The 12,110-nt window shown below is 45.4% G+C and overlaps 1 protein-coding gene across 1 annotated transcript in view; it reads left to right on the top strand.

The window, feature by feature from the left end:
- Positions 1-12,110, top strand: part of col24a1 (collagen type XXIV alpha 1) — a 445,996-nt gene that overhangs the window by 355,088 nt on the left and 78,798 nt on the right. The window contains exons 34-35 of the mRNA XM_078219024.1: positions 1,685-1,738; positions 5,429-5,482. Coding sequence (XP_078075150.1) covers positions 1,685-1,738; positions 5,429-5,482 — 108 coding nt within the window. The remainder of the gene's footprint in view (positions 1-1,684; positions 1,739-5,428; positions 5,483-12,110) is intronic.

Here is a 12,110-nt window from a genome sequence, read left to right as displayed (position 1 = left end):
CTGCCTTCACACCCATCCTCTCTCGATACCTTGCCAGTACCAGGTAGAAACAGCAAAAAATGAATTAACTCACCCCCGCTCGCCCAAGCCCTGTGAGCCAAAGCCCTACAGCTTTCACTCTGCTGCCCGCTCAAAAGTGCGGCCTACTTTTAAACCCTCCAAAAACCTTCCCAGACTCCTGCTGGGCCCACTTCCTGTTTTAAAAAAAACCTCCGATTTTTTACACAAATTTAACTTAAAATAAATAAATAAATGTAGTGAACAAACCAACTGCCTTCTCCTCAGCCTGGTCCTGTGGAACAATGAGGCTTTGATGAACATTTCTCAATTCTACCCTCACGTTGATATTAGAAACACCACAAAAAGTGAAGTCTGTACAGTGAGGTGTAACTGGGAGTTTCAGAGCAATCTGAGCAAGAATTATTCCTGAACAACATGCCTGGTCCTGAAAAAGCAATTTCACCTTGGGAAGAGTTGTTAACTCTCTCCATTATTTCTAATTACTGCACTTTGTAACCTCGACTCGTCCCGCTGGCCAATCGATCTGGCGAGCTGGTAAGATCGGCCAAGAGGCAAAAAATCGGGGGCATTGTTACTATTCTTACTAGAAGCAGAAACTTGACCATATGCTGCTAAATTCCATGGATTCTGAAGAGAAATTTGTAAACTATTCCCCATCCAATCCCTTAGCCATTTTCCTATAATGTTCAAAGTTTGATTTCTCTCAGAATGCAACTGCTGTGCTCTGGACTGGACTAAACTGGACTGGACCAGACTGAACTGGGCCGGACTGGACTAGACTGGACTAAACTGGACTGGACCAGACTGAACTGGGCCGGATTGGACTGGACTGGACTAAACTGGACTGGACCAGATAAACTGGATTAGATTGGACTGGACTAAACTGGACTGGATTGAATGGGACCAGATAAACTGGACTAGATTGGACTGGACTGGGCTGGACCAGACTAAACTGGACCAGATTAGACAGGATTGGACTGGGATGGACTGGATAGGACTGGACTGGATTGGACTGGACTAAACTGGACCGGATTGAACTGGACTTGACTAAACTGGATTAGACCAGACCGGACCGCACTGGATTGGATTGGACTGAACTAGACCGGACTGAACTGGATTGAACTGGACCGGATTGAATTAGACCAGACTAAACCACTGGAAGGACTGGACTGGACCGGAATAGACTGGACTGGACCGGAATAAACTGGACTGGATTGAACTGGATTGGACCAATTGGATAGCTCTTCTAGGTATACTGGACTGGACTGGGTTGATCAGCTGTTCGAAGTGGGCTGCACCGGGATGGATAACTCTCTGAGGTGGTGGCTAAAGTCTCTGAGCTCTCAGTCTACCTGCTCATGCGTCAGTGACAAACTCCCTTACGTTGCTGCTGAGTGAAAAATCCAGGGTAGAACATCCACTGAACTGTATTCATCTAAAATATTCAAATCTTGCATGAAGGGGAAAGATATAACCAGAGACTAAAGACAGTGTGTTCAGCAGAGACGAGACATTGCTTTGAATGTGATCGATATGGACAAAGCTACAGAAAGAACCAATTTGCCAATAGTGACAGCAGCCTGAGCACACGTGTGAATGTTGATGTGAATTCTTCAGTTTTTGTGTTATAATGTCATTATGAATTCTCTTTGAAATAAAACAGGGTGAAATAGGAGCCGCAGGGAATACCGGAGAACCGGGTCAAATCGGGATGAGGGTGAGTTATATAAGGCCGCAGTCTGATTACATACCAACACCCTACTCATGTTCAAGCTTCCACTTTCTGACTGATGTGTATAATTATACGCTGGCAAAGTCTTCAATTGCACGATACAACAAGTCAGTGTTTGTGGCAATTGATGTTATTCAAAGTGGTAAAGGTTAGAAAAACAAATGCAAAATGTAATATCTGATGGAAATCAGAATTAAAAACAAAATGCTGGAAATATCCAGTTGGCTTTGGTTTTGGAATGTTTTTCAAGTTGAAATGTATTGAAGTTTTGTGTGAGACGGATGGGTGACTGCAACCAAACCACAAAATGGCTTCGTGCATTTTTCAAGTCAGGTCAGTGATTTTAATTCACTCACAGGATAAAGGGTGAACACACTTATTAAAAACACTTATTTTGCTATATTTATAAAATGACACCAGGTTCCCATTCTGAAAAATATCCAGGAACAGTTTACAATGTGAAAAAGGAAACAATTGCATTCTGAGATGTGCGGGTTAGGTGGATTGGCCATGCTAAATTGCCCCTTAGTGTCAGGGGAATGAGCAGGGTAACGACCTGGGGTTACAGTGATAGGGCCTGTGTTGGATTGTTGTCGGTGCAGGTGTGATGGGCCGAATGGCCTCTTTCTGCACTGTGGGGATTCCATGATTCTATTACTCAGCCCATTCGTGTTGGCTCATGGAAGATTTGACTTCTTTGGGCTAGTTCATTTTACTTCCAATTATGCAAATTAATTTTATCACCAATTTAAACTTCGGTCTAACCGGTGGAATTCTGGGAGCATTGTGGATGCAATTTCCTGATTTCACCCGGAGCAGAAACTCTAGCCAATATTTATGAACATTCAAAGCGATCGATGTCGCAGGGTCCGTGCTCTGCTCTGATGGGATAAAGAGCTGGTAACTCATGTCACTACAATGTTTTGAAATTAAATATCAGCTTTGCTCCAATTGGTAACACTCTGGCCCTTGAGTCAGATGGTGTGGATTCAAGTCCCACTCCTGCCTTGAGTGCCAAAGTCTAAAAGTTTATTGTAGTGCTGACAGAGTACGGCATTGTCAGAGGTGCCTTGTTCTGGATGTTCTGGGGGTGGCACGGTGGCACAGTGGTTAGCATTGCTGCCTCACAGCGCCAGGGACCCGGGTTCAATTCTGGCCTCGGGTCACTGTGTGTGTGTGTGGAGTTTGCACATTCTCCCCGTGTCTGCCTGGGTTTCCTCCGGGTGCTCCAGTTTCCTCGCACACTCCAAAGATGTGTGGGTTAGGTTGATTGGCTATGTTAAGTTAACCCCAGTGTCAGGGGGACTAGCGGGGTAAATATGTGGGGTTATGGGAATAGGTCCTGGGTGGGATTGTGGTCGGTGCAGATCCAATGGGCCAAATGGCCTCCTTCTGCACTGTAGGGATTCCATGATTCTATGAGACATTAAACTGAAACCCGGTCCCGTTGTTGTAAACGACTCCACGACACTCTTTCAAGGAAGAGCAGCAGAGTTATCTTGGCCAATATTTATCCTCAGCCAATATCACTAAAATCAGATAAGCTGGTCATTATTGTTATAGAACACTTTTGTGGCCATTTGTTTACATATGTATATAAGTTTAAACCAGAATAAACTAGTACAATGGGGTACCAGAACTGCATGAGGCAGACAGTCGCTTTTTTGTCATGCCAGGATATACCATTAAAGGTTGAGTCAACATCAACTGGAGAAATCACGCATAGAATTTGGAAGTTGCAATCTTCAAAATTGTCCATCATTGTGGTTAAGGATGAACAACCAGCCTTGTTGTGAAGAAACTGATCAGCAGCAGCTCAGTTACATTGGAATGAGCTTTGTTGTTCAAGCAAAATTCCCGTCACAAATCGATTCAGGGATAGAAGGCTAATGTTTGGATTCAGGGGGAGACAGGACCAGTTTATTGCTGGCCTATTCCAGCACCCTTTAAATTAAACATGAACTGAAAGAATTTGTGACTGAGAACATTATCTGTAAAATAGAACAGACAAATTAGGCTAATCCCATAGTGCATCTGTGTAACTCAACCAAAACTGGAATAAACCAGTTCAGTTGGGTACTGGAACTTTAAGTGGCTCACAGTCTCATCCTGCCAAGATACCACAATGATCAGGTTACTGTTTGGCGATCTTGCTGTGTACAGATTGGCTGCTCTGTTTCCCACATTCCGACAGTGACTACCCTTTAAGAAGTGCTTCACTCTGAAGCACTTTGGGACAGACAGACAGACAGACAGACAGACAGACAGGCTTTTTATAAATACAAGCTTTTGTTTCTAACATTAATTCAGGAAAAGCTGGAAGACGTTTCCCTAAATCTGCTGCTATATTCGGAAAGTCTTCAATTATTGTCCTGATAGGTGTATGACATGGAATGGAGTTCAGAAAATGAATATATTATTGTCACTGATGTCAACGGCAATGTTTTTAGAAATTGCCCATGGAACTTGTTTCCCAAGTTCTGGCATCAGTTAGCTATTGTGGTGCATCTAATACCATGAAACCTTACCAAAGAAATCAATTTCATTGATTTTATGTCATTCAGTAAATATCTGTGAACCTTACATCCTGTAGAATGCACAGAAACAGGCCATTCGGCCCAGCTGTTCTGTGCTGGTGTTTCTGCTCCACAAAAGCCACCTCCAACCCCCTCTTCCTCTCAGCCTATCAGCATCTCCTTCTATTCCTCTCTCCCTCATGTGTTTATTGAGCTTCTCCCTGAAATGTATCGATACTATTCACCTCAAACACTCCCCGTGGGAGCGAGTCCCACATTCTCCCCACTCCCCATGGGAGCGAGTCCCACATTCTCCCCACTCCCTGTGGGAGTGAGTCCCACATTCTCCCCACTCCCTGTGGGAGCGGGTCCCACATTCTCCCCACTCCCTGTGGGAGTGAGTTTGACATTCTCCCCACTCCCTGTGGGAGTGAGTTTGACATTCTCCCCACTCCCTGTGGGAGCAAGTTCCACATACTCCCCACTCCCTGTGGGAGCGAGTCCCACATTCTCCCCACTCCCCATGGGAGTGAGTTCCACATTCTCCCCACTCCCTGTGGGAGCAAGTTCCACATTCTCCCCACTCCCTGTGGGAGTGAATCCCACATTCTCCCCACTCCCTGTGGGATGAGTTCCACATTCTCCCCACTCCCTGTGGGATGAGTTCCACATTCTCCCTACTCCCTATGGGAGCGAGTCCCACATTCTCCCCACTCCCTGTGGGAGTGAGTCCCACATTCTCCCCACTCCCTGTGGGAGAGAGTTCCACATTCTCCCCACTCCCCGTGGGAGCGAGTTCCACATTCTCCCCACTCCCTGTGGGAGCGAGTCCCACATTCTCCCCACTCCCTGTGGGAGAGAGTTCCACATTCTCCCCACTCTGTGGATAAAGAAATTGACCTGAAATCCCCATTGGATTCATTAGTGACTGTCTTGTATTGATGGAACCCATATTCTGGTTCCCCCAAAAGTGGGAAAACCCATCTGCCCATAGGTCACACTTCCAATGTAATTTAATCTGTTTTATTATTGAAGAAGAGAAATATAGAACAAATCTCAATGCTGGCGTAAACTCGATGGACTGACTGTATGGTAATGACGCTGTGACCCTTGACCTCCTTCCCCACAACAAAAATAACAGCTTCTCTTTCTAATCTAGGGGGATCCAGGTCCAGTTGGAGAAGATGGAATTCAAGGTAAAGATGGAATCAAGGTAAAGTTTCCAAGTCCTGGCTTATTTTCTGTTGCTGAATGTGGTAAGCTCACTATTGCAGAGTTGCTCTCACAACTAAACTGTGGTTAGCAGTTAGATATGTCTTCAGAGGAATTCTGGAAGATGAATGCCAAACACTCATTTGCTTTGACAAAGGGGAGACATTGTATTGCCAACACTTCCTCTCCCCCAACCCCTGCCCCGGCCCACCCTCCAATTAATCCATTCAATAACAATCTGCATTTATATGGCGCCACTGACCGAGTCAAACATTCCAAGGAACTTCTGTCTCAACGTCGAATTCAACAACTTCAGATGATCAACTCTACCCCACCTCGACCCCTTTGTTTTCATTTTATTTAATTTTAAACTGTTCTCTACCTTTTATTTCTTTATTGTCTTTCTTCATTTTCTTCTCCCCACTCTTTCCCCCTATTTGATCCCCCCTTTCCTTAGCTTTTCTCCCCCTTGGCATCTCCTTTCCCCCCTGTTCTCAATTTTTCCTCTCTCCCACCCATCTCCCCCCTCCCTCCACATCTCCATCTGTCACAGTTCACCCTCTGATTTCAGCTTCTCTGCCGTTTGGCCATTCACACCTTCTATTCCCTCTATGGGCTGCCATTAGCAGCCTTTCCCCTGGTTTCTGTGACTATGACTCATCTTTCATTCCCTCCCCCTGCAGTATAAATATCTCCCACTTTCTGTGCCTTTTAGCTTTGCCAAAGGGTCATCTGGACTCGAAACGTCAGCTCTTTTCTCTCCTTACAGATGCTGCCAGACCTGCTGAGATTTTCCAGCATTTTCTCTTTTGATCCCAAGGAACGTCACAGGATTGTGATCAATAATCAAGCCACATGGGGAGATATTAGGGCAGAGTGTCAGCTTGATCAAAGGGATCAGCTTGAAGGAGTGTCGCCAAGGAGCAGAGAGAGAGGCTTACGGAGGGAATTCCAGAGTACAGGGTCTGGTCACCTGAAGACATGGCTGCCAAAGGTGGAGATTAAACTCAGCTTTGCTCGAGGTCAGGATTGGTGGATAGCAGCTATCCTGGAGGGCTGTAAGGCTGGAGAGGTTTGCAGAGATAGAGAGGGGGCAGGGACATTAAGGGATTTGAAAACAACAATGAGAATGTCCGAAATTGAGCCCATGATGTTGATTTGATTTATTATTGTCACATGTATTAACATAGTGAAAAGTATTGTTTCTCGCGCGCTATACAGACAAAGCATACTGTTCATAGAGAAGGAAACGAGAGGATGCAGAATGTAGTGTTACAGTCATAGCTAGGGTGTAGAGTAATATCAACTTAATGCAAGGTAAGTCCATTCAAAAGTCTGACAGCAGCAGGGAAGAAATTGTTCTTGAGTCGGTTGGTATGTGACCTCAGACTTTTGTATCTTTTTCCCGAAGGTAGAGGGTGGAAGGGAGACTGTCCAGGGTGCGTGGGTGCTTGATTATGCTCGCTGCTTTGCCGAGGCAGCGGGAAGTGTAGACAGAATCAATGGATGGGAGGCTGGTTTGCGTGATGGATTGGGCTACATTCACGACCTTTTGTAGTTCCTTGCGGTCTTGGGCAGAGCAAGAGCCATACCAAGCTGTGATACAACCAGAAAGAATACTTTCTATGGTGCATCTGTAAAAGTTGGTGAGAGTCGTAGCTGACATGCCAAATTTCCTTCATCTTCTGAGAAAGTAGAGGCATTGGTGGGCTTTCTTAATTATAGTGTCGGCATGGGGGGACCAGGACAGGTTGTTGGTGATCTGGACACCTAAAAACCTGAAGCTCTCGACCCTTTCTACTTCATCCTGTTGATGTAGACAGGGGCATGTTCTCCTCTACGCTTCCTGAAGTCAATGACAATCTCCTTCGTTGTGTTGACATTGAGGGAGAGATTATTGTTGCTGCACCAGTTCACCAGATTCTCTGTCTCATAGAGTGAGCACAGGATGGATGGGTGCCGATTTACAGTTTCCAGTGTTTATGTTAGATTTGTAGAGGTCAGGAGAAGCTGTGTGAAATCAGATGGCACCCTGACAGCTCACGCACAAGACCAGGCCTTTGACAGTTTGACAGTTCTATTTAACAAGTTTCAGCAGATCTTTCAATGTTGTTTGTTTTGTACTAAACCTGGGAGAAATCCAATGCAAATTCTGGATGAATAAGTTTCCCATTAAATCCACTGTGTCCAATAAAAACATTGTGTGATCTCAGCTTTACAGAATTCCAACTCTAATTCTGCCTGCATGACTGATTGTGTCAAGATACCCGCAACTCCACAACTTTCCAAATATTGTACCTTACACTTTTACAAATTTAAAACCTGTCCAAGATGTTGTCTTTAAGTGTTGCTGAGGGAGGAATTTAATCAGGACTCCCAGAGTGGGAAACATGGTGAGTGGGGTGAGTTAGTGGGAGCCGTATTTTCAAAATTACAACAGGTTCAAATTGAAAAATTAAGTTGAGGATTTGTCGTTGGTTATTTGTTCAGGGGACGTGACCATGGCTGGCTAGCCAGAGCTTATTGCTCGTCCCTTTGTGAGGCAGCTTGGACCTCACGCCATCCTGCAATGAGTTCCTACATGTAATACATTTACATGCCATGAATCACAGAATGTTTACAGCACTGAAGGAGGCCATTCAACCCATTGAGCCAGTGAGGCCCCTCTGAAGGAACAATCTGCGCAATGCCATTCCCCCAATTCTCTCTGTACATTATCCCTCTTCAGAAAGTATTGCTGATCCTCTCAAATCCTCTCAAATGCCTTGATACCTGCCTCCACAACACTCTGACAGTGCATTCCAGATCCTAACCACTCGCTGTGTGAATCTGTCTCCACCACACTCTCAGACAGTGCATTCCAGATCCTAACCATTCGCTGTGTGAATCTGCCTCCACCACACTCTCAGACAGTGCATTCCAGATCCTAACCATTCGCTGTGTGAATCTGTCTCCACCAAACTCTCAGACAGTGCATTCCAGATCCTAACCACTCGCTGTGTGAATCTATCTCCACCACACTCTCGGACAGTGCATTCCAGATCCTAACCACTCGCTGTGTGAATCTGTCACCACCACACTCTCAGACAGTGCATTCCAGATCCTAACCATTCTCTGTGTGAATCTGCCTCCACCACACTCTCAGACAGTGCATTCCAGATCCTAACCACTCGCTGTGTGAATCTATCTCCACCACACTCTCAGACAGTGCATTCCAGATCCTAACCCTCGCTGTGTGAATTTGTCTCCACCACACTCTCAGACAGTGCATTCCAGATCCTAACCACTCGCTGTGTGAATCTGCCTCCACCACACTCTCAGACAGTGCATTCCAGATCCTAACCACTCACTGTGTGAAAAGATTTCTCCTCACCTCTCCATTGCTTCTTTTGCAAATTACACTACATCTTCGCTCACAAGCCTGTTGTGTGGCGCTGTATCGAATGCCTTTTGGAAGCCCAGGTACACCGCATCAACAGCATTACCCTCATCATCCTCTCTGTTACCTCTTCAAGAAAAACCCAAGCAAGTTGGGCCGGTAGGTTGGCTAAGGTTACTGGGGAGAATTTAAACTAGATAGGTTGGGGGGAGGGGAGCTAGAAGAGTTGACTAGGATCAAGGAACTAATTGATGGGGGGGAGGATGCAGGGGTAAGGGGAATTACAAAATTAATGGTAGAGGAGAGGGTGCAAGTGAATGAAGGCGGTAATTTAGATAAGGGAGTAGAGGGAGAGGGTGTTCGCGACTCATCAAAGCGGGTCCAGATAAAAGCTGGAATAAGGACACTTTGCCTGAATGCACGAAGCATTCGGAACAAGGTAAATGAGTTGATGGTGCAAATCAGCACGAGTGGGTACGATCTAGTGGCCATTACAGAAACGTGGCTGAAAGGTGACCAGGACTGGGAGATGAATATCCAGGGGTATCAGGCGTTTAGGAAGAATAGACAGGAAGGAAAAGGTGGTGGGGTCGCGCTATTAATAAGAGATAATATCAGGGTAGTACTGAGGGATGACATAGGCTCTGAGGAACAAAACGTGGAATCATTATGGGTAGAGATGAGGAATAGTAGAGGGAGAAAGACACTAGTAGGTGTGGTATATAGGCCCCCAAATAATAATGTTGAGGTAGGGAGGGCTATAAACAAGCAGATAAGGGATGCGTGTAAAAACGGAACGGCAATAATCATGGGGGACTTCAACATGCACATTGACTGGCAGACTCAAGTCGGTAAGGGTGGAATGGAGGAAGAGTTCTTAGAATGCTGTCGGGATAGTTTCCTTGAACAGCATGTTACGGAACCGACGAGGGAACGAGCTATTTTGGATCTGGTATTGTGTAACGAGGTAGGTAGAATTAAGGATCTTATTGTGAAGGACCCTCTTGGGTCTAGTGACCACAATATGGTCGAATTTCTGATTCAGATGGAAGAGGAGAAAGTTTGGTCCCAAACCAGTGTCCTCTGTTTGAACAGAGGGAAATATGATAGGATGAGGGATGAATTGGCTAAGGTAGACTGGGAGAGCAGGCTGGCAGGTAGGATAGCTGAGGAACAGTGGAGGATTTTTAAGGAGATCCTTTTCAGTTCTCAGCAAAAATATATTCCAGCAAAAAACAAGGATTGTAAGAAAAGGGAGAACCAGCCGTGGATAACGAAGGAAATAAAGGAGAGTATTAAAATAAAAACAGCTGCGTACAGAGTGGCCAAAAATAGTGGAGAAACAAGTGATTGGGAAAAATTTAAGAAACAACAAAGAGAGACTAAGAAAGCGATAAAGAAAGGAAGGATAGACTATGAAGCTAGGCTAGCAATTAATATAAAAAATGATAGTAAAAGTTTTTATAAATATATAAAAAGGAATAGAGTGGCTAGAGTGAATGTTGGACCCTTGGAGGACGAGAGGGGGGAGTTAATAGTGGGAAATGAGGATATGGCTGAGTCTTTAAATAAGTTTTTTGTGTCGGTCTTCACGGTGGAGGACACAAATAGTTTGCCAAATATTAACGATAGAGGGTTGGCAGCAGGAGAAATACTTAATACAATTAATGTTACCAGAGAGGCAGTGCTGGGTAGACTAATGGGACTGAAGGTGGATAAGTCCCCGGGTCCGGATGGAATGCATCCCAGGGTATTGAAAGAAATGTCAGAGGTAATAGTGGATGCGTTAGTGATTATTTATCAAAACTCGTTGCATTCTGGGGTAGTGCCGGTTGATTGGAAAACGGCTAATGTTACGCCGCTGTTTAAAAAAGGAAGGAGACAAAAGGCGGGTAACTATAGGCCGGTCAGCTTAACGTCTGTAGTAGGGAAAATGCTGGAATCCATTATTAAAGAGGAGATAGCAGGGCATCTGGATAGAAATGGTTCGATCAATCAGACGCAGCATGGATTCATGAGGGGAAAGTCGTGCTTGACGAACATGTTGGATTTTTATGAAGATGTGACTAGGGCGGTTGATGGAGGAGAACCAGTGGATGCGGTGTTTTTGGATTTCCAAAAGGCGTTTGATAAGGTGCCCCATAAAAGGCTACTGAAGAAGATTAGGGCACACGGAGTTGGGGGTAGTGTGTTAAAGTGGATTGGGGACTGGCTATCCGACAGGAAGCAAAGAGTCGGAATAAATGGGTGTTTTTCCGGTTGGAGGAAGGTAACTAGTGGCGTGCCGCAGGGATCGGTACTCGGGCCGCAACTATTTACCATTTATATAGATGATCTGGAGGAGGGGACGGAGTGTAGGGTAACGAAGTTTGCAGACGACACAAAGATAAGTGGAAAAGTGAATCGTGTGGAGGACGGAGAAGATCTGCAGAGAGATTTGGACAGGCTGAGTGAGTGGGCGAGGATATGGCAAATGGAGTATAACATTGAGAAATGCGAGGTTATACACTTTGGAGGAAATAATAACAAATGGGATTACTATCTCAATGGAAACAAATTAAAACATGCTACCGTGCAAAGGGACCTGGGGGTCCTTGTGCATGAGACGCAAAAGCCCAGTCTGCAGGTACAACAGGTGATCAAGAAGGCAAATGGGATGTTGGCCTATATTGCGAAGGGGATAGAATATAAAAGCAGGGATGTCTTGATGCACCTGTACAGGGCATTGGTGAGGCCGCAGTTGGAATACTGTGTGCAGTATTGGTCCCCATATATGAGGAAGGATATATTGGCATTGGAGGGAGTGCAGAGAAGGTTCACCAGGTTGATACCTGAGATGAGGGGTTTGGATTATGAGGAGAGGCTGAGGAGATTGGGTTTGTACTCGTTGGAGTTTAGAAGGATGAGGGGGGATCTTATGGAGACTTATAAGATAATGCGGGGGCTGGATAGGGTGGAGGCGGAGAGATTCTTTCCACTTAGTAAGGAAATTAAAACTAGAGGACACAGCCTCAAAATAAAGGGGGGTCGGTTTAAGACAGAGTTGAGGAGGAACTTCTTCTCCCAGAGGGTGGTGAATCTCTGGAATTCTCTGCCCACTGAGGTGGTGGAGGCTACCTCGCTGAATATGTTTAAAGCGCGGATGGATGGATTCCTGATCGGTAAGGGAATTAAGGGTTATGGGGATCAGGCGGGTAAGTGGTACTGATCCACGTCAGATCAGCCATGATCTTATTGAATGGCGGGGCAG

The sequence above is a fragment of the Mustelus asterias genome, chromosome 8 (genome assembly GCF_964213995.1).
Source record: "Mustelus asterias chromosome 8, sMusAst1.hap1.1, whole genome shotgun sequence".
Classification (NCBI taxonomy): domain Eukaryota; kingdom Metazoa; phylum Chordata; class Chondrichthyes; order Carcharhiniformes; family Triakidae; genus Mustelus; species Mustelus asterias.
This window is presented reverse-complemented; position numbering and strand designations above follow the sequence as displayed.